This window comes from Crocodylus siamensis, chromosome 15 (assembly GCF_052110815.1).
Source record: "Crocodylus siamensis isolate JL-2025a chromosome 15, ASM5211081v1, whole genome shotgun sequence".
Taxonomy (NCBI): domain Eukaryota; kingdom Metazoa; phylum Chordata; order Crocodylia; family Crocodylidae; genus Crocodylus; species Crocodylus siamensis.
Genome location: NC_143409.1, coordinates 30132545 through 30156080, shown reverse-complemented (window position 1 = coordinate 30156080; position 23536 = coordinate 30132545). Strand labels below are relative to the sequence as shown.

The 23536-nt window shown below is 41.1% G+C and overlaps 1 protein-coding gene across 1 annotated transcript in view; it reads left to right on the top strand.

Moving 5' to 3' along the window:
• Positions 1-22348, top strand: part of TMEM266 (transmembrane protein 266) — a 149891-nt gene extending 127543 nt beyond the window's left edge. Inside the window, exons 10-11 of the mRNA XM_090028768.1 lie at positions 18456-18518; positions 19463-22348. Coding sequence (XP_089884894.1) covers positions 18456-18518; positions 19463-20070 — 671 coding nt within the window. The 3' untranslated portion in view covers positions 20071-22348. The remainder of the gene's footprint in view (positions 1-18455; positions 18519-19462) is intronic.
• The last annotated feature ends 1188 nt before the right edge of the window (positions 22349-23536 follow it).

Genomic DNA, 23536 nt, shown 5'->3' with positions numbered 1-23536 from the left:
TCATAACTTATGCATGTGTGTCTTGAGGGTTGGTTACATTTGGAACTGAACAGAGTTGTGCACTTTATAAGTAGGTTTGCCAAAATTATCGTGCTTCTGACATTCATCTTAAAAAATCTTCAGCTACATAAATTCTAACTTTCAGGCTACCACAAGCATCCATTATTTGTGTCTCCTTATAAAATACTGGTTATGCATGCAGCATGGTAGGCACATAACAGAAAGAATTCATTTCTGAAATCAGTTAGATTACACAGTTGCTTACAGATTCCTTGTCACTGAAGCTGTGAAAATACACATTAGCTGATGATCAAAATAATTGCTATTTTTCATGCTCTATTCTTGGATACCATAGTGCTATGTTAGATTCAAATTAGGAATATAAAATTAATTTTAACTCCAGTGTAAAGAAAAGTGTTGTTACAAATTATATGAATATTATCTGCAAACAAAAATCTGGCTTACTGTTATATTCAATTCTTGACTTCGCACCCTAATGTGGAAGCACCAGTTTTAAGATTGTCCTCCACGTTGAATTAGGCAGGGGTCCTTTTAGGAAAAATAGCGTGTGATTATGTCATTAAAGACTATCATAATACATATATGTACAAGGGATCCAAATAAGATTTCATGTACAAACCATAAATCTGGCATTTCAAAACTTTCAAGTACATGACTTTGCAAGCCAAAGAACATGAATTTAATGCAATTTTTACTTGTTTAATTTCCTGGATTATATTTAACAGGAAGAGGTAAATACAAACTATGAACTAATGCAAGTTATGAACTAATTCCCCCCTCATGTTTCATCATCATCATCAGTATTTGAGTCCTGAACCATTAATGTTGCTATTCAGATTGATATTGTATCAGCTCCAGGACTGGCTATATAATTGGCAACAGGAGAAGGCTGTTATCCTAGGGGAAGAAGATAGACCATTGGGACCATGTATTAGCTCAGCCAACCTTATCTTCCTATCTCCTCCCAACCTCACTCTCTGCAGCTATTCCAGTATGTCTGAAGCATTCCTAGCACAAAATATGCTGCTACTGTGGTAGTCTGGTCAGTTATTATTGTGGCAGAGTGCCAGAATTGTCCTGAATTGCGCAGTGGTTGCTTTCAATTGAATGCATCTCAGCAAAACCTGAATGCAGTTTCAGGGGAGAAAGAAACAGCAGTTCTTCTGCACCTAGCATTGGGAGGGCAAGGAAGGCAAGTAAATTCACTGTGTACTTGCTCCCCTACTCTGCTCCTGGTAGACCTCCCTGCATTCTAGGGGAGGAAGAGCCTTCCTGATGTATAACTCTGCAGAACCAAAGACACTCTTAGGTGTATTCTTTACATCCTTACCCCTTATGCCCCAAAACAGTGGCTCTGCTATATGCAAGGCCTTCTGCAGCCCTTGGTCTGGAGCTGAATGCCTGTGGTGTTGTTCTATATCATTTTACTTTGGCACAAGGACTGCATGCTGCAAAATATCCTGTGTGTTAAATGGTCTTAGGAATCATTTTATCTATGCCTACACCCAGCTCTGCCCTTTATTAAAAACCCTGCCTTGCTAGAATTACTTTTGATCAGATTAACATGTTTGGTTCATATCAGAGCAACTGGGAACTATGAAAAATGTACAGAGAATGGGATAGCGTGGCTAGCATGCTACTGTGCTGACCCCGTTTTATCAGCCCCAGGTCAAGAACTTCACAGGTTTGGAGAGCCCTGGATTCTGCCAAACCTAGGGGCTTTACTTGGCTGAAGAATATAACACATGAGAAAATGAGACATTCCCTCCCAAGCTAATCTTACTTCTCCTGTCCATAAGAAACAATGGAAACATTCAGTATGAACTGCTTTACCATGAAGGGTTACAGCATAAAAAAGCATTCAGACTTTTGCTCATTTCCCTACATGTGAGTTTTATGGGACAGTGCATAAGTTAAAGCTCTCTAGGGGCAGCTCTAGCTTGCACTTTGGTATTTACACTGGATTTTGTGCAACCATTTACTACAACATTCAATAAAATAAGTCAGGTAACCCCTGCATCACGTGGTACACATGGCACCTCTGGGACCCAGACTTCCACAAAGAAATGCAGTATATACCTACACCTGGAGAATACTGTATGTGCTAACAGCTTTGGTATCTTTCAGCTGACTCTTTCAACTCTTCTTTTTCACCTCTGCACAACTGCTTCTTACTTTTCTTTGTTTCTACAGTGAGCTAATTGCTGGGGGAAGCGTGGGAGAGTGAAGTGCTATGTCTATACCATAGCCAAGGGCACTTGAAAGCTTTCCAGAACAGCCCTGGCAATCTGACTTTTGCTTGTTCCGGAAAGCCTGCATCTTTCAGGTGATAAGGTTATGAGATCTCCATGGCCAAATCAGTCTTATGCTAAGACTTTGAATAATGTCTCTGTTGCATATTTTGGTGTCCATCAGGTCAGGTCACTGGAAAGTGAACTACCACAGGCTGCTTTCTGGGCTAGTTTGACCAAGAGATGCAGGAAACATTCCCTCTTTAAATGTGCTTTAAATGTAGATTTTACTTAAAATATTCCACCAAAATGATTTTTAAAGCAGACAAATATAGAGATTAAAGTGTAGACTTCAGCATGTAAGTAGTAGGGTATCCAATCGATTGATTTGGAAAGAGCTAAACATGAAAACTGCTATATGTCAAGTCCTTTTTAGGAGTAGTACAGTCAGTCATTGCCTAATGATGAAAGAAATATTCTATGTTTCCCTGTCATCTGTCTTTCTCTCAGAAAAAGAGTGATGATGCAATAGCAAAAATTATTCTATCTGTTCATTATAAAGGTCAGTTGCTTTCTTCTTTGTTAAATTCATGACTCATATAATATATAACTGGTCAGTCAGAACATCTACTGTTTTCTGCTTAGATATTCTCCTGCACAAATCATTTTTAAAGCTTAAGATACAAAGTTCCAGACATCAGGGAATGCCAAGTTCACAATGCCCCATATAGCCATTAATACTTCCTTCCAAAATTTATTATTCTTTAATCTCTCCCATAATATATGAATTACAGTCCCTGGTGGAAATTCCACATTTTCCTGCATATATCATTTCAATCTTTGAAATTCTACAATACTGACATAGTTTAAAATTAATACACAGCCCTTATATTCGTTTGGGCAAAAAGAGAATCCCAGCTCTGTTACTTTCCATTGCAGGAAAGTTATTTTAGATATTCTGAGCCAAATTTCCATTTTTATGAGGTTGGCAATGAAGTTTTTACTTCTGGGAAAAAGATAATAGTGCTGCAATTTATAAGCATGGTTGGAGAAAAGTAAAGCTTGTTGTACCCACTGGTCCCTATTCTTATACACATCTTCATCAAAGCAAGCAAAGAAAATGGGGTTTGGTGGATATGAACAATTGAGCGCTGCAGAGGGTCTGCATTAGGATTATTTTCATCCAGGCAAAAAAACAATTAAACCATTACGAGGTAAGGGATTTTACTAACCAGTCCTTGTAGCATTCGTTCAGTTATATGGATCAGATCTGGCTTTCAAATAAAGCCAGTTAACTTTGGTGCTCATGTGTTTGTGCTCACCCACAGTAGTCAGTGGGAGTTCTGTGTATAAGGAACAATAAATGGCAGGAAAAGAATAGCTACTTTTTAAGATGACTGTCAGAATAAATAATATCTGAATTGCAGTGGGCTAGCATGCTAGAGTGCTGTGCTACACCAATTCACTGTATCCATACAAAACAGAGTTTGACTGCTTTGTATGTGTGTGACCCAGGACATACAGTGATTTGTTAATCCACATGCTGCAGTCATTCAGAAGAGTGGGTAGGAGTCATGGAGCTTAATCCTCAAAAAAGCACTTCCCTAAATTCTACATGTTGATGTACTAGGGACATTATTGAACTGTGTGTTAATTCTATGAAAGCCTTTATGTTTTCAGAAGCAGTGGGCATTTAATTAACTGTATGAACTTAAAGGGCCCTGTTTTAATTTGGTGGCCGTGGTGTTAAGTGTGCATTGGACAGGGAAAGGAACATACAACTTTGAAGGTACCTCCCGAGTCATTGTATCTGTTCCACTATTATCACAAACTCTGTCACATAATCCATTTCTTAAGTTATCAGGCTTTAACAAGTGTGGGGGCTGAGGGGTTGCCCCCACTACTCCTATTGGAAGGCTGTTCCAGAACTTCATGGCTAGAAACCCTCTAATTTCCAACCTATATTATTCATGGCCAGTTTTTACACACTTGTTCTTGTGCCAAAATTTTTATTTAACTTAAATAGTCCTTTTCTCTTCCTGGTGTTTTACCTCTCTGGTATATTCATAAACAACAATCATGTCTCCACTCAGACTCAATTTTCTAAGCTAAATAAACCAAGCTGTGTAGTTGTCTCTTAGTAGCTGGCTTCTCCATTCCCCCAGTCATCCTAGCAGTCGTTGTCAGCATCTGTTTTCATCTGTGTTCATCTTTCTTGAACAAGGAACCAGAATTGCACATGGCATTTCAGATGAGCTTGTGCCTGTGCCTTGTACAATGACATTAATACTGTCCTATCTTTTCTAGAAACATCTTGATCAATACAGTTTAGGATTTCATTGACCTCATTTAGTGTAAACTGAATTAACACTTTGAATAAACACACAGTTCTCTTGCAGATTTATTTACTAAAACTAGGAACAAAGTCATGCTTGAAGTCATTTGCCTGTCAGTCACTTTTAGAGCTTTTTCTGCTACCCCAATATCTGCTTATTAAGGAGGAGCTGCTGTTTGTCTTAGGATTTTCGAACCCAACAACCTCTCCATCTCTCAGGTATATTTTTTACTGTGAATCATTTCTCTGGTCCCCTGTGGCAACCAACCTTGACATTTCTGTCAATACAGATGCAGCAGATCCTCCCAAGCTCTCACACATGCTTCCAGTCTCTGCAGAGACTGAAAATTCATTTGAATGGAAAACTACAGCTGGCATTAATGTGAGAATCATCTTCACAAAGCAAGCAGCCATACCTTGTCATGAATCCACAGATGCATCTCAAGCCAATCCAGAGAGGTGATACTCCCCTTCCATGTGACTCTGGTCACGCTGCAATTGGAGTACTGCATCCAGTACTGGGTGCCACACTTTAAAACGGATGTGGCCAGCCTGGAGAGGGTTCAGAGGAGGGCCACCCACTTGGTGAGAGGGAAACAGGACAGGCCCTATAAGGAGAGACTGAGGGACCTGAACCTGTTCAGCCTCAGCAAGAGAAGGCTGAGGGGGGATCTGGTGGCTGCCTACAAATTCATCAGGGGAGATGAACAGCAAATAGGTAGAGCCCTTTTCTCTCCAGCACCACCTGGGGTGATGAGAAACAATGATAATAAGCTGGTGGAGAATAGGTTTAGGTTAGAGATCAGAAGGCAATATTTTACAGTTAAGGTGGGCAAAATCTGGAACCAGCTTTCCAAGGAAGTGGTCCTCGCCCCTACCTTGGGCAAATTCAAGAGGAGGTTGAATGATCACCTGTCTGGGGTCTTGTGAACCCAGCATTCATTCCTGCCTGGGACAGGGGGTCAGGCTAGATGGTCTGTTCAGGTCCCTCCTGACCCTAGCTACTATGAAACTAAGCAGAAAGGCGTCTTCTCCTGAAGAACCTCAGCTACCCAAACATGTCCCACTGGTGCATATGTTTCATGCCATTAGTGTGAAAGAGAAACTTGCAAGTGCCAGTGAGGTAGAGAATATGAAATTCCACTCAAGTCATCCTGAAACCCATTTAGGAGGCCCAATATAGCATATCAAGGAAAGGGTGTTCACATGATCTCATGGCTGCAGATGTTTTCATTATAAATTGATAACAGCAACATTAGCCTAGAGGTGGGGTCAGATCTAGAGTTTGAGGAAGGGGACTTTGCATGGATGAAATTAAAAGTTGCTGAACCACCAGGGGAACATTGGAAATAAACAGGACTGTACCAGTTCATGTGCATTTCTGAAGTGCTGGTTATTAGGAAGTAATTTCTAAGTAGGAAGGTAGTTAAGTACTGGGAGAAATTATCTGGAGAGGTTGTGGAATCCATCACTGGAAACTTTTAAGTTCAGGTTAGATAAGCACTTGTCTGGGGTTATCCTTCCTTGAGCAGGGGTTGAACTTGATGACCTCATGAGGTCTCTTGTAGCCCATTTTTTTTGTGAAGATATGAATCTTGCACCATGTTCTGAAAATTATAAGGCTATTTTATCCTGCTCTTCAGTGCACAGTTGTCTTAGGAACTGCCAAGGAATTTCTACCAAAAATGCTCTGCTTCTAACTCCTGTGGAGAAGTGGAGCTCTGTCACCTGACTAGGAGAGGGAAGAGCATCTCCACAGACAGGCTCACTAACCTAGTGAGGAGAGCCTTGAACTAGGTTCACAGGGTATAGAGACCAAAGCCCCGAGGTAATTGGGGAAGCGGGAGACCTGAAGGAAGAGGGTGCAGGAGGGTGCAAAGGAGAGTGCTCTCATACTTCCTGAGAAATCAGGGCAATTGACCTTAGATGCCTGTACATGAATGCATGGAGCCTGGGAAACAAGCAGGAAGAACTGGAAGTCCTTGCACAGTCACAAAACTATGACATGATCGGAATAACAGAGACTTGGTCAGACCTCGCATGACTGGAGCACTGTCATGGATGGATACAAACTGTTCAGGGACGACAACTAGGGGAGAAGAGAAAGAGGAGTGGCACTTTATTGCAAAGAGCCATATGATGCTCAGAGCTCCAGTATGAAACTGGAGATAGGCCTGTTGAAAGTCTCTGGGATAAGGTTAGAGGAGAGAGCAACAAGGGTTATGTTGTGGTGGGTGTCTGCTACAGACCACCAGACAAGGAGGAAGTGGTGGATGAGACTTTCTTCAAACAGCAAGTAGAAGTTTCCTGATCACAAGCCCTGGTTCTTATGGGGGACTTCAGTCACCCTGGCATCGGCTGCAAGGACAATATAGCGGTGCACAGATAATCCAGGAAGTTTTTGGAGAGTGTTGGGGACAACTTCCTGGTGCAAGTACTGGACTGGCCAACTAGGAGTCATGCTCTTCTTGACCTGCTGCTCACAAACAGGGATGCATTTGGTGGGGAATGTAGTAATGGATGGCAACTTGGGTGGCAGTGATCACAAGGTGATTGAGTTCAGGATCCAGAGGAAAGGAAGGATGGAGAGCAGCAGAGTAAGGACCCTGGACTTCAGAAAAGCAGACTTTGACTTGCTCAGGGAATTCAGGGGCAGGATCCCCTGGGAAGCCAGTCTGATGGGGAGAGGAGTCCAGGAGAGCTAGCTGCACTGTAAAGAAGCCTTCCTGAAAACGCAGGAACAAACCATCCTGATGCTAAGGTAGACTAGCAAGTATGGCAGAAGTCCAGCTTGGCTTAGCAGGGAACTCTTCACTAAACTAAATTACGAAAAGGGAGCTTATAAGAAGTAGAAACTTGGACATATAACTAGGGAGGAGTGTAAGAGTATTCCTCAGGCATGCAAGGATTAAGTTGGGAAGGCCAAAGCACAATTGGAGCTACAGCTAGCAAGGGATGTGAAGGGGTAACAAGAAGGGTTTCTACAAGTATGTCGATAGCAAGAGAAGGATCAGGGAAAGTGTGGGTCCCTTGCTGAATGGGGGGGGGGCAACCTAGTGACAGATGATGCAGAAAAGGCTGTAGTACTCAATTCCTCTTTCACCTCAGTCTTCACAGGCAAGGTCAGCTCCCAGACTGCTGCACTGGGCAGCACAGTTTGGGGAGAAGGTGAGCAGCCCTCAGTGGTGAAAGACCAGGTTAGGGACTATGTAGAAAAGCTGGACATGTACAAGTCCATGGGGCCGGATGTGATGCACCTGAAGGTGCTGAGAGAGTTACCGATGTGATTGCAGAGTCGCTGGCTATCATCTTTGAAAATGCATGGTAAATCAGAAGAGGTCCTGGACAACTGGAAAAGGGCAAATGTAGCGTCCAGCTTTAAGAAATGAAAGAAGGAGGATCCAGGGAACTATAGACCAGTCAGCCTCACCTCAGCCCCTGGAAAAATCATGGAGAAGGTCCTTATGGAATCCATTTCTAAGCAGTTGGAGGAAAAGGTGATTAAGAACAGTCACCATGGATTCACCAAGGGCAAGTCATGCCTGACCAACGCGATTGCCTTCTCTGATGAGGTGTCTGGCTCTGTGGATGCAGGGAGACCAGTGGATGTGGTATACCTTGATTTTAGCAAGGCTTTTTATATGGTCTCCCACAACATTCTTGCAGGCAAGCTAAGGAAGTACAGGCTGGATGAATGAACTGTAAGGTAGATAGAAAACTGGCTGACGCATCAGGCTCAGAGGGTAGCAATCAATGGCTCTATATCTAGTTGGCAGCCAGTATCAAATGGAGTTCCCCAGGAGTCAGTCCTGGGCCTGGTTTTGTTCAATGTCTTAATCAACGACCTGGAAGATGGCATAGAGTGCCGCCTCAGCAAGTTTGAGATGACACCAAGCTGGAGGGAGTAGTAGATATGCTGGAGGGTAGGGCTAGGATTCAGAGTGACTTAGACAAATTGGAGGATTGGGCCAAAAGAAATCTCATGAGGTTCAACAAGAACAAGTGCAAAGTCCTGCACTTAGGACGGAACAATCCCATGCACCAGCACGGCCTGGGGGCTGACTGACTGAGCAGCAGCTCTGTAGAAAAAGACCTGTGGATTACAGTGGATAGTAAACTGCATAAGAGCCAACAATGTGCCCTTGTTGCAAAGAAGGCTAACGTCATACTGGGCTGCACTGGTAGCTGTGTTGTCAGGTCAAGGGAAGTGATTATTCCCCTCTATTCAACACTAATGAGGGCACATCTGTAGTATTGTGTTCAGTTTTGGGCCGCCCACTACAGAAAGGATGTGGGCTAATTGGAAAGGGTCCAGCAGAGGGCAACAAAAATGGCGAGGGGGCTGGGGGACATGACTTATGAAAAGTGGCTGAGGGGACTTCGTTTATTTAAGTCTAGAAAAGGGAAGATTGAGAGGGGATTTAATAGCAACCTCAACTACCTGAAGGGGGTTCAAAAAAGGATGGAGCTAGGCTGTTCTCAGTGGTGGCACATGACAGAACAAGGAGCAACAGTCTCAAATTGCAGCAAAGGAAGTTTAGGCAAGATATTAGGAAGAACTAGGAAGCTAGTAAGACACTGGAACAGGCTACCCAGAGAGGTGGTGGAATCTTCGTCCCTGGAAGTTTTTAAGACCCGGCTAGACAAAACTTAGGTTGAGATAATCCAGTTGGGGCTGGTCCTGCTTTGAGCAGGGGGATGAACTAGATGCCCTCCTGATGCCCCTTCCAACCCTAATTTTCTATGATTTTCTATGATTTCTATGAAACAGCAGCATCAGTGGTGGCAGGCAAATCCTAGTGCTGGTCTACCTCAGATCTCAGCTAAGTCATGCCAGGCCCCTCCCAGAAAAACTTGCGAGCCATTGTTATATAGAATTTGTAGGTGAGAATACTAAACTATAGAGGTAATCACTGGGAAGCATGAAATGCTGCAGCATTTTTCTGAAGTTTGCTTCTGCATTATATTCTGTCTCTTACAGAGTTTGCAGCATATTAGGATTCTGCTTTCTTTGCATATGAGTTTGTGTTGAGGATTGATAGAAGACACAGGTAGCCAAAGGCAACATAATACATTCCTTGTCACAGCCCTTAATTCTAGAAGCAGATGAGTAGATATTGGAGCCCCAGTGAAAAATCAAGATTAGATCACATAACTCTGTGATCCAGATAAAAAAAAGTCACATGAAAAAGCAGAGCGGCTCAGAGGGCGGTCTTCCTAATCAGGCCTTTATTAGCTTCTGCCCCTTCCTTATTCCTCTAGTTGTGTGCTATGGCCTAGTCTCATATGAAACCATTAGCTGTAATGAAATTTTGAATTTTTGAATATGGCTTCATTATCCAGAGAGAGAGCGCTATTTAGATTATTAAATGTAGTTAGCAAAAGACAGCCAAAATCATGAGACAGTAATCAAGTTACTCTTCCTCTTATCAAAGCTGAAGTATCAATGATAACCTTTAGTTAAAATAATAGATGAAATTCTACTGGACAAGCACAGAGATCTGTTTCTGGAGTGCCAGCTAAAGTACATGCAGTGACATTTGTTATCTCTTGACGTTAATTTCTGAATTTGCTTTTGAAATCATTTTTAGTTGTCAAGTTTTACATTTAACAAAACTCAGTCCTAGTGTCAAGGAAGATACGGACAGTGGTTCATTAGCTTTTGTTGCTAAACTTAAATATCAAATGTTGCCAGTTTTTTCTATAGGCCAGTCATACTTAAAAGAAAAATAGCTCACAGGTAGCACTGATGAGGCTGGAAGTTTCCATTCTGTAAGGAAAATACTCCTTAATGTGAGGTTTATTATGAAAATGTGCTATTAGCATCAAGAAACAATAAGACGGTATCATTCCACTCAAAAGATTCATGACCTCATAGAGCTTCGGCCCAAAAGAAAGAACTCCCTAGTTTAGGAAATTCAACTCCAACAGACAGAAGCCAACAGAATCGGTGGCAATAAAAAATAAAAATGCTTCCATAATAAAATATTTCAAGGTAACTTTAAAAATGCCCTCAATCATAAAGACATACAAATGGTATTTACTGTATGCAGGGGTTTTGCAGGCTTGTTCTGGGGTCATTGATGAGACAATTAAAGGTCACTGCGGAGGGATTATAGGACTAGAAAAAGAATCTCCCTTGATGGACAGAATGGCATTTATGTGTTCCACCAAATTTATTATGTTTTTATATGGATAGGAGAGAGAGAGATTATATTGTCGTCCCATGGGTTAGAAGGGACTTTACTCCAAATAGTTTATTATTCCCAGGAACATTTCAGCTTGTATTCCATAATTTTATAGAAAAACCAGGCTGATTTGGAATTTTTTATTACACTCCCTTTTGTTTCTGCCTGTTTCTGACCAAAAACACCACATTTTGCATGGATAACATTTTGAACAGCAAGCTGTTTGAGTAGATGCATCCCCTCTGAAGAGAGGGGTAGGCCTGGATTCACCACATGTATAGCACTGCTCAGGCTGCTGACCCATGGAAAATGGTGGTTACAGTTTCAGGGAAGGTGAATCCAGCTTTCATAAGAGATCCGCCATCAACACCAGTTCCCTGGCCAATATGTGGTTCAGATCATTACATTCTAAAGGAAATTCTGAATTTTAAATTCCTCTGTATTAAATTGATGGACGGTGTCACCATACTCCATGATAAACTGCCACATTCCCATGGCAGGTATGAAGTGATTTCTTTTGTGTGATTTTGTAAGGGTTTTTTTCAGGGTTGGCATTGAGTTACTACACCATCCTTTACCAGGGGCAATGCCATTTTCTGCCTGTCATTTTTCCAGCACATCACTGACATTTTTGTTACCGCCTTCCACAACTCCAGATCCATCTTCACTTCTAGAGTGGGTAGTTGAACATGGTCCCTGGGTGAAAGAGCTCCCTAGTTCATCACTTGTATTAGCAACGTTGTTGTTTGTGATCCATACCCTAAAGAATAACCAGCTTCCTTGTGGAGAAAAGTTTTGATTCCTCTTAAGTCAGTGGTTCTCAACCTTTCCAGACTCGAGACACCCACCACAACTTTTTAAAATTTAGCAACACCCTGTTTTAAAACTTATAGAATTATATTACTGGTATTATTATGTAAAGTTAATTATCTTGTTACTACATTATTACTTATCTTGTTACTACATTATTACTTGAGTCAATCATTATAATTATTTTATATTCACCCCATTGCTACTGCAGCCAGGTAGAACTGCACCATATGCTTCCTGCAAAGTCAGATTGGGAAGTAGCTGTGGCAAGGGCATGTGCTCTTGCTGCAGGCCTTCCTGGTCCAACTGCACATGGTGTCTCCTGGAAACAGAGGTGTATGGGGCAGGTGAAACTGTCGCGTGTGCCTTTGCTTTCAGTAGGCACATCGGAGCTGAAGTGAGAAGCAGCGGCAACAGAAAGGCACACCTGCCTGCATTTCATTAGTGTGTTCTCGCAGCACCCAAGTTGAGAACAACTGCTGTAGGCATATCGAACAGAAAAAAGACCAAGCGGCTCTGAATTATCTGGGTGTGTCCTTGTCTCTAGGGAATGTCCATGCCAGGCATGCTCTGGCACGCAGCAGGTTACCCTGAGTGAGGTAGGGAAGGCTGGGGCCAGCAATCCGGCTTTACCTTGGGGTCTGGGGACCTCTGGGAGCTGCAGCTGCAGCAGAAAGCCTGGCCGGCAGCCAGAGTATGGTTTTGCATCTGGACATGGCCCTTAAGTCATTGGCCATGTACATTTTTCCAAAGCGATCATTATTAATGTATAACAGGAAAATTATTTTTTCCTTGTCATTGAGCCTCATCATCTTAGCTGAGAGAGGAAGAATAACATTACAGAAGAGGATGTGGAGACTACATCACTGTATTTCACAACTATCTATAAAAGGAGAAAAAAGTCTTAGCTCCTGGATCCTAAAAATGTTAAACTGCCTGTGGAATAAAATCAAAAGAGAATTCTGGCTGTGTAGAGGAAGCCTGATGGGTTAGATTACTACTTGTCAGGATTTCCTTTCTCCAGCTGAGACTGTTTTAGAAGTATTTGGAAAAACAGAAAACATTATGTAAATTTTAAAATAATATACATAATCTGCTCTCTCCTCCTTGTATGTCCTGGCATTTTGCCTACAAGCACCTGTCATTTAAATACAATTTTAATTGTAGATGCTGAAAGACAGGGACTTTTTTAAAAATCCTATTGTGAATCACCATGATCTGTCAGTACAGCGATGTGTGATATTACCCAAAATATGCTTTATTTTTATGTACACCTGATGTTCAGGATTTTCCAACTTTGTATTCTTTTTTTTGTTAAAGTCCTTGACAGCAACAGTCAGCTGGTTAAAAATGAATAATATCTAGGATAACTTGAGACAATCATCCTTTTGCTTCTAAAATTCTAGAGATTTCCATATGATTAAAAAAACAGTTTAAGTGCCAGTTTGCTTCATTATAATCCTCCAAAGCTTATGCTGTGCCTGATACATATATATATATATATATATATTATAATGCTCTTTTACCATAACATGGCATTGTTTTCTGTGATGAGAGGCTGCACACAAATATAAAGATGGATAATTTTATGCTCACTAATCTTTTTTTTTTTGTATATAAATGAAGATAATCAAATCGAATCTTACCCTCCCCTGTGCAGACTGATTACTTGCTGTGCTCAGTAAAGATTTTTTCCCCTCCATGTTCAGCACCGCATAGTTAGCTAGCTGCATTATGAGAGGCTTCCTTTTGAGTATGAGGTAGTTACTGTTGCAAAGGTCAGGAGGATGGACTCATGCCCTCAGGCTGTAGGGTAAGTGTTAGTTTGATCAGTTAGAATGCTGTTCATTCACGTGTCATATATACTGTGTTGACTGATTTACAGCCTCTTAGGCTGGTACATGTATGACCTCTGGAGGAAGCCATGAGGTCCAATTTGGACTTTTACATGAAGAATTAAAAGCCAGCAAGCAACTCTTACTGGCAGAGTGATGCTGCCTTTTTTGTTATAATGTATCATAACATCGTTGGCTCCTCTTCCAGCACAAATTTTGTTCAAAGATCAGGAGAGATTCTTAGTGTTGTCTTTAGCATCCAGAAAATCTAAGATGAAACCTAATCTGATCTAGTATCTGCCACTCCTGACTCTTGCCACAGAAAAGTATGTATACACCTGAAGCTTCCAGCACTATAATGTTCAGGTGGCATTTATAGTATAAATTATGTATGAGTGAAACTAAGGGTATTTTAACAGCAGATAGCTGAAAAGCATTGCAATGTACTCTGAATCCAGCAGCATTGCCTGGAGCTACTCTGAGGCCTCTTTTTAAACTCAGGCATTAGCACAAAGCACACCTCTGACTGCAGGCATTTAAAGATCAACAGGGGCCAAAAAAGCTTTTAAGATCCAATGAAACCAGGAAAACAACCATGTTCCCTTTCAGTGTCAGGTTAGATTGCCATCTTATGAGTGCAGCTATTCCAGGTACAGAGTGCTTAGTGGTTTGGGTCTTGTTGTGTGGAGAAAGTGTTCCACAGCAAACATCTGTTTCTTTCACCTGCAAACCACAATGTGCTGTGAAAAAGCAGGACTATAGCCACAGAGCCCCAAGGGGGTGTGGGAAATCTGGCTCAGTGGGATGAGCACGGTTTTCTGAAACATGGTATCAAAAAGAGCACTTAAAAGGCGAGGATGCTTTTAAAGCACATGATACACCACAAATTGGGCAGATTAGATTGCTTTTAAGCTTAAAGTTTTTATGGGATGTTCTCAGTATTGTCATTCATAATAGTAATATTGGAGTTTTGTGTCAGGACAACATGAGAGTATTTTTTTTCTTTCTTTTTTCTTCCTTTTTTTTTCGGTTACTGTAATATTGTCATTGCTTTCCAAAATACAATTAATTATCAGTTGGAAAAAAAAATTGTATAGAGCACATGGCATATATTTATACACAGGGTACAGCTGACATTTTTCTTTTCCATTCATCAGTGTCATTGCTTCATAAGGGACCTTGGGGTTATGGCTGATCAGAGGATGAACAAGGGCCACCAATGTGATGCTGTAGTCAACAAAACTAATAGCATACTGGGATGTACTAGCCGATGCATCGTGAGCAGGACTAAGGAAGTAATACTTCCTCTTTACTCCATGCTGGTGAGACCCAGCTGGAGTACTGTGTCCAGTTCTGGGTGCCACACTTCAGAAAAGACGTGGAGAACCTTGAAAGGGTCCAGAGAAGGACCACAAGAATGATTGAGGGTCTGCAGGACAACCCTTATGAGGAAAGACTAAGGGATCTGGGACTGTTCAGCCTGGGGAAGAAAAGACTGAGGAGGGACTTGGTGGTCATCTGTAAGTATGTAAGGGGTGAATATCAGGAGCTGGGGAAAAAAATGATTCACTAGGACACCCACCAGGGCAAGGCAAGGACCAATGGCCATAAACTGTTAGCAGATAGGTTCAGGTTGGATGTAAGGAAGAACTTTATGGTAAGAGTAACCAGAATCTGGAATAGACTTCCCAAGGAGATGGTGCAGTCCGCAACCTTCAAAGTCTTCAAGAGGAGAGTGGACAGGCACCTTGCTGGGACCATTTAATCTCAAGACCATTCCTGCCCAGAGCAGGGAGTTGGACTTGATGATCTTTCAGGGTCCCTTCCAGCCCTTAATTTCTATGATTCTATGATTCTGTTTTACAATTTAAATTCATATTTCATGTGCATGGGTACTGTCATCAGGCCAGATTCTTAACTAGCAAAAGTATCATTGCCCAGTTAAAGTAAATAGAGTTAGGATTATTTAATCCAGTCAAGGATGACCCCTTAATTCTTTCTGGGGGAAAAAATGTCATTGTAGAAACAACTGACCCATCAACAGAGCTGTGTTGACAACCACTGAGGATTTCACCCAAAAGTTATTGTAAATTTGATCTGTTTGTTGGCTATCCCAAGCCTTGTAGGAATTGTCCTTCTTTGAGGTGTAATGTCCATTGGTTTTGATAAATTCTGTGACAGACCTTGTGTTGTTTTTATTTATCAAGTGAATCATGAAGCCATAGCACTGTACCCCCAACAAGTTCTCTGCTCTGCTGCTGTGAGGGTACTGGGCAAAGTTACCATTTTATTAACTAAAATTGTCTCAAAGCCAACAAGTTCAAAATCAAGAAGAAGGGAAAGAAGAAAGAAACAGACAGAAGCTTTCAGGGGTGCGGCAGAGGATTACAAATTGTCAAAATGCAATGGAACAGCAGAACAAGATTTTTAAAAAAGAAATTACTATTGAAAACAAAGAGAGCAGTCCAGGACCACCTGGTTAGCATCACAGGACCTTTAACAAGGTGGTGGAGGAAATAAAGATAGAGGAATTAAAATTTGCTAGTCCCAGCACACACACTAAGAAAGTTTCTAAAAATCTTGACCATTTGCTGAATAATGGAATGGCTGCAGATGAGTAACAGTTGGTCTGGAGTCACAAAAGGGCAGTCATGCCTCAAAAAGGAGGACCAACATGACACAAGCTACAAGAATATCATTATTGTGCCCAAAAAATGGAGGGGCACATTCTCTTTCTAAAGCATGGGAAAAGGTAGCTCAGTAGCCATCTTCATACATCAGGACTGAATGCTACAATTCTCTGGTATCCCTAGCTCCAATCCCAGATGGGTTAATGTAAACTTTCTTCCCTTCATCCTGCTGCTTCCACAGTCTTCCTCAGTGATCTTGTGCACGCTTGGGTCCTGGCTTCACCAGTCTACCATTGGAGATTATAATACTTAGCTATTCTCCAGAGGTTCTCTGAGGCAATGTTTATTGCTGCTTATAAAGTACTTTGAGCTCCTTGAATGGAAACTGGTGGAACAGCAAACCACACTTTTCTGGCATGCATTTTCAAATGAATTATGGGTCAGCCATATAACATCAGCAGACTCCTAATGTAAGCCTTTACAGTAAGAAAATGCCAAGAGATGCTTTGACACCAGGAGATATAATAACATATAACATCTGCAAACTCCTGGTGTAAGCCTTTACAGTAAGGAAATGCCGAGAGATGCTTTGACATCCAAGCAGTTTGGGATCCAGGGAGAATCAAGTCCCGAACTGAACATTATTGTCATTTTAAATCAATGACCATTGATCAAAAAGAGTAGTACTTGTGTTGACAGAAATTGCTAAGTGATCTAATAGGGTATCAAACATAAAATAAATGTTTGTCATTCTTCATAACAGGATGGCTTATGTCAGGTGCATAGAAATGTTAGTAGCTGAATGATGACAGTTGTGGCTGGGAGTTCCAAGGCCCCATTTCTCTGAAATCTCCCATTTGCTATTTTATAAAGTACCTTAAATGATCATTAAGGACCTGGTCCCAAAAGTCCCACTTAAAGCAACTTCCATTGACCTTCTGTGGCTAGCTAGGGTCTGCTAGATCAGGACTATAGTGCGACAGCTGCCAAAGATACCTTATCGAACACCAGCTTATATCCTAGCCAGATGCAAAGATAGAATGAGCAGGGCTAAGTTATGGAGCATATAGAAGAGAGCATTGCTGTCATGAACCTACAGTGCTTGAGGGATTCATGGGATGTCATTAATGTTTTCTTGAGTTTATTTTACTGATATGGCATGTGTAGTCTCTATGTATAGGTACCACCAAGCTGTATTTAGCCTTGTCATTATTATGTCTGCATGAATTGTTATATTTGATATAAGTGTAATTTTGCAGGCAGTGATTAACTTAAGTGTTCCTCGCCCATTCACAGGTGGAACAGGTAATCACTGAGAATTAGGATTTGACATGAGTCTGTTTGCTTACCTCCCTTATAAACATGCTTTGAGGTGCATGAACCTTCTAGACAACTATGTGTTTACATTTCAAAGGAAGAGACCCATAAGAATACCACCTGGAAGGATAGTTCCCACGATGGGAAAATTAAGTGAGAGACAGTATCTTTAGAATATTGGATTAGTATTTTTCATGTCTGAAAGGATGCAGAGGCCTTAATTACAGCAGGAAAGATTTGTTAGTCTGGTAAGCATGTGTCTTTGAGGAGCAGCAAGTTCTATGCCTAGTGTGGACTCCCCAAGAAGCCAATGGGTGATGTATAAAAGTGGTGAGATAAGAAACCAAACTTAAGCTTTGCCTTGAGAGCAAGTTGTGATCTTTAGTTTTTTTCAACCTATAGGGAAACACTGAGGTCTCCAGCCAGCCAGCTGAGTAAAGCAGGCTGACAGGGAACTTGCAGGAGGCCCTGGCAGAAAAGTGAGAGGCAGAAGCTGCTTTCTAATCTGTTGAGCTGGATAGGAGCTGAAGTCTTAGGTTTAAGAGGCAGGGTAAGATCAGCTTGTCATTCTGACATTTTCTTTTGTTTTTTTCTTATATCTTTGTATCTCAACAAAGAAATATAGTTACTGATTTCTGATTTTTACTCTCATTCTCATAATACAACTTTTTGTTATCTTTTTTACCCACTTATGGTCAGTGCTATTTGATTCCAGAGCATCTGACCATACAGGGAGGCCTCTTCCACAGAAGGAGGAAATTCATCTTTTCTGAGGGGATGACTGGACGAGGGCATGATTCTTCTAGCTGGCAAAATCCCTTTTTCTAAGAGCTGGCGAGACATAGGTGAGGCAGGTAGAGCTGAGATTCTAGGGGTTGGGGAGGTGACCTTTGAAGCATCTCAGTCTGCTCTCAGTGGTCAAGCTGCCGATAGCAAATATTGGAGCCAGAAGGGTACCCCCAGAGGTCTGAAAACACCCCAAAAGTTTGTCTCAAAGGCCACATCTGGGGCCAGGGCATGTCACAATTATATAGCAGTGTACTAGAACAGTGTAGAATCTCTAATAACATTCTTTCTCACTCTTTCAGAGGCCATGGTCAAGGATGATATGAATAATTACATCAGCCAATATTACAATGAGCCCAGTAGTGGTAAGTTTCCTTTGAAGATTTAGATTAGCAGTGAATTTCAGAGCCTCATTTCTGATTGCTGAATTGCATTGCTTGGTGCAGAACAAGAAAGCATGAGCAGTTAATAGATCCATTGTGAAATTAAACCAATCTTTATGAACCTCCTGTCCTTTCCATGAAAGTTTGTGTCAAGATGAAACTCTCAAGGATAAAAGGCTTGATGGTGCTCCTCCTGCAGAAGTCAATTATAATGGTTTAAAAGATCCAGGTGTGTGATTTTATTGGAGTAAGACAGAGTGGTTCAAATGGGCTTAGAAAAGAAAACTGTGGAGAAATAAGTGAATGGAAAGCAAATTGGAACATAACTTAGACAAGCCTCATGCTGGGAACCTTTTAGAAAGGTTAAACTGAGTGAAGGAAGGATAAGAAAACTCAATGCCAGACAAAACTGACATGTGAGTAGTGGCACTAGGTCAAACTCCAAATGGATTTCTATATCTTAAGGATTATATTGTAGCCATTAAGAGGGTCATAAGATCTGAGTTTGAAATAGGCACATACTGTACCACATTTTATACATGAGTACCCAATATGATAGATTTTAAAAGCTATGAAATAAAGCAGATATTCAAAGCATCATAGGTGACTCTGTGCAAAGTTTGTTAATAAAAAAATATGGGTGTTGTGTGGTATTTTTACCTTTCACTTTAAAAATGTACTCCCAGCTATTTGGTTTTGTTTTTTAAAAAACGGAATATTTCAGTTCACAATCATCTTCCCATACCTTTGTATTCAAAGACTTCATAACAAGATGCTTGTGAAAAGGAGTGTTTGGATGCACATATCATTTTTGTGATTATAACTACTTATTGCATGATTTTATGTGAAGATGTTCTCTCTACAATATCTCTACATGGTTCAAAGTAAGGCCTTTTTATGATTTATGATCATATCTTTCCCTACAGACAGTGGAGTTCCTGAGGCAGCTATTTGTATCATTACCACAGCAGCCATAGATGTACACCACCCAAACATATCTTCTGACCTGTTCACAGTGGATGTGCCAATGAAGATAGGAAGTACTGGAACTTCCACTAGTGCCACTTCAGGGAGTGTCTCCAGATCCACAGACAGCTCTGTAACTAGAGCCCAGAGTGACAGCAGCCAAACCTTTGGCTCCTCCACAGACTGCAGTACAACCCGGGAGGAGTCTTCTGAGTATTGTCCCTTAGAGAGGACGGGGAACACAAGACATGACCAAATCGATCCAAGGCAGAGGGTCAACAATGCAGTAGTTCAGGAACTGTTATCATCCTTATCAGAGGATTCATGCTTAACACAAAAAGGATTGGATCCAGTCAACCTCAAACTACCGACTCCAGCAGGTTCCACTACAGCCAGCCCCGAGCTGGAGCACAGAGTGAACATTTACAACAGGAAGAACCAAGAGAGTTTTGACGTGTTCCAGATTAAACCAGCTATCCACTTTCAGCAGAATGCCGCAGTGATCGACGACAAGTACAAATCTTTGGACTCCAAAGAGCCAAAGTTAAACAGGGTCCCAGATTCATAGCGCTCCACCGTGGTGGGGAATAACAGGAGATGTTCTAAGCTTTAATGGTGCGCTCAGAATTACCATTGGCTGGATAGCTTGCTGCTTGCGTGGTTTGAATTAACTGAATATTCATAAATGCATGAGTTCTGAGAGCCAGCCGAAAACCGTGACATTTCCAGGTTCCGAGGTCCTCGGGCTCAGCCCTGACAAGAGAGGAAACATTCTGTGTTACAGAACAATGACCTCAAAGATGTACAGATTCTTAATCTTTGTTTTGCAAGGGTTTGTTTTTTTTCTAAAATAAACATTTTTTACGGGACTCTGAACAACCTTCTGTCAGGTCAGGCTTCAGCAGGGTATGATACTCATAAATGTAAACTTCTTCTAAAATTTCTTACCTCCCCTTTGTACGTGATGACAGTTGTAAATCCCTTTGTACAAATACTGGCAATTATTTTTCTTCTTCCCCAAAACTTTTTTCAAGGAGCACTTTGGGCAATGCAGATTAAAGAAAACAAAATATCTGATCAGTTTTTATTTTTGCATGAACTCTTTAAAAAACTTATTTTGGAAAAAAAAAAAATCTTGTTTTCACCGCCAAGCCAACATGGTGAGAGAACAATGGACATTTTGCAAATTCAATTTTAATTAAAAAACCAAGCAAACAAACTAAATGTTTGTTCTATGCTTTTGTTCACTGATGGTAGGGGCTGGGCTATAGGCATAATGAAATACTGCAGTTAGCTTCCACTTTGGGGAAAAAAATGTTAGTTTCATTTATTATGTGCCTCAGAGTTTGTCTACCCAGCTGGCACATGATATATTGAAATGATTGGATTTGGACAAAAACCTTTTCTGATCTCAGTAACCTTAGTCTGAAGTGTCCGAATGTAAGAGTTAACTCTTAAGGTTTTCCTAGCTCTGGCCATGGATTTTACAATTCAGTATGACAGGAACATGCTTATGCAGCTTGTGTGCAGGGGTAAGTTGCACTGGGGTGATCCTCTGAGAGCCAGTGATGTCCCCTGGAGGGGACACAAAGGGACCCCAGTACAGCCTGTCACATGGGCTACTGGGTACATTCATCTTTATATATCTGTGTTGCTGCAGCACACAGAACTGATTGTATGGAAATGCATAGAAGTTTCTGCCCTTTCAAGAATTCTGTGCTGGTGCTGGGAGAAGGTGTATTATTGATTCAAGTTGTAAAGCCCCAGCTAGCCTGGCAAGCGCACCCACAACTAGGATTTCAGCAGAAGTTGCCTATGCACTGCTGCCCCAACATGACTGCAGGGTAGTAGTAAGGCAAACTGAAGAAATCATTGGTTTTGCAATAGTGGTTTTTTGGTAGCCTGGCATACTTGCCAGTATTTCAACAGTAGGCTGAAATAAGAAAATAGGAGTTGGCATAGGAGGACAGACCAGTGGTCTGTTAGCCCAGTATCCTGCTTTCCACCAGCAGTCAGTGCTACATAAATCACAGGAAGGTGAAACACCCACACTAATTGTGCATCTCTGTACTGAGTAGCAGAAAGACAATGTTCTGACCCCAGCAGATGATTGGCTATGTGCCTTTGCTAATGAAACTGTGGTGCTGGGTTTAAGTCATAAATGTCTAAGCTATTCACAAAACTTACTTTTGCCTCCAGGATCTTTAGCAGCAGAGAATTTTGTGACAAATTATATCTATGTTCTATTTTTAATGTGCTGCATCCTAATTTCATTGAGTGCCTCCTGTTCTTCATTTAGATAGCTAGCCATAAAATGAATTCACAATTACAACTACTGCTAAGCTCAAAACTAATCAGCCACTAAAGGCAAGACTTTTTTTTTCTCCTTTTTTCAGATGGGCTCAACTCTCACAACTGGAGCCAAATTCCCCTAAGAGCTCAGTCCTCATTTAGAAACTGAGAGCTCCTGGGAGATAACTCCATCTTACTGTAAATGGTCATGAATAGGATATATCCAAAAGTTCCCTAAAATTGCCTTTGAAAGGAAAGCAGCACCTAATTTCCTTTTAAAAAAAATCACAATGCCCATTTTCCCGAAGAGCCTAACAGGGTAGCCAACTGCCACTCCCTTTTGTGTTTTCATTTGTGTTTTTAATTGATAAATGTGTCTGGTTTTAATTAAAAAGTCATATATGAACCTACTGTTTGCTAGTTCTGCAGTGGTGGTCAATACATTCCTGCACCCTATGCATTGCCTGAATTTGTACGTGCTTCCATACGGATTCTGATCAAAATTGCTTTGACCATAGAATTGATCCCCATCTCCTATGCTCTCATTTATGTATTTGGACAATAATACTTATTCATTAACATTTGGTTGAGTCTTTTTGACAGCGAAGTCAATAGCTGGAATACATTTCCAAGTAAGGTGCTGGGATCAAATGGCATTAATATATTTAAACAAAAATTGGATGACAGTGCAGAATTTGATCAATTTATGGAGGAATATTAGCTCCATGCTGCAGGAAAACCAACTTCCTTTCTGCAGTCTGGAGGGTCATTTTGCTTTGATCAGACTTTCCCCCCTGATCAGCAATACATTTGCCTTACCATTTTTACCTTTTTTTTTTTTTTTTTACTTTGCCTTTTTCTGAAACATCTGATTTTAAAATCACAACAGTCAAATATTGATGCTGTCAGATTCTTCCAGGGTATATAAGTTGCTTCACCTGTAGCACAGCTGTATACCTATTTTATATATACCAGAGGCCCTGAGGCTGCAAACACTCATGCATGCAAGTGCTTAGCTTCACTACTGAGAATAGTCCCACAATTTTTTTTTCAATACTCATAGCAGTAAAGTTATCCAGCTGGATGGGTGCTAGCAGGATCTGGTCAAAAAATTCAATTTTACCAAGTAATACAATGAACTGTTCATATAATACTCCTGCAAGCCATGTGTCCAGTGGGTATCTGCAGTTTTCATAGCTAAGAAGAGTACATTGCTATAAGTTTGTTTATGAAGTGCTGTGCATATTTTTGCAAGGTAAGGATAGAGCGTTGAAATGAGCAATCAGACCAAATCATCATCAGGCTATTGCTATTTGTTCTTGCCACAAAGAATAAGACTGGGAGAAATGGAAGGATGGGATGTGATACTGTTGCCAGAGTGTGATGCCCCAGAGATATAATGAGATGATCACATCCTTAGTAGCACAATCCAAATAAAGAATCTAGCTCTGGAATGACAGAAAGGTGCCACTAAGGTTAATTGCTGTTCACTGCCTGGTTCTAAAAATCCATTACCTACTCTTCTCCACTGAATGGCGGATGGAGTACATCTTCAATTTAAATGAGAGGGGCGGGGAGGGGTGGTGCAGAATTTGGGGTTACTTTTCCCCTATTCTTGCCGTTCCTTTTTGACCTGATCATCATTGCAGGCTCTTCTCTAGGTCTTCTTTTTAATAGCAAAACCGAGGACTCTGTTTTTAAACCAAGGAGAAACAGAGCTGCAAGAGCTTCAGCCTGTAACT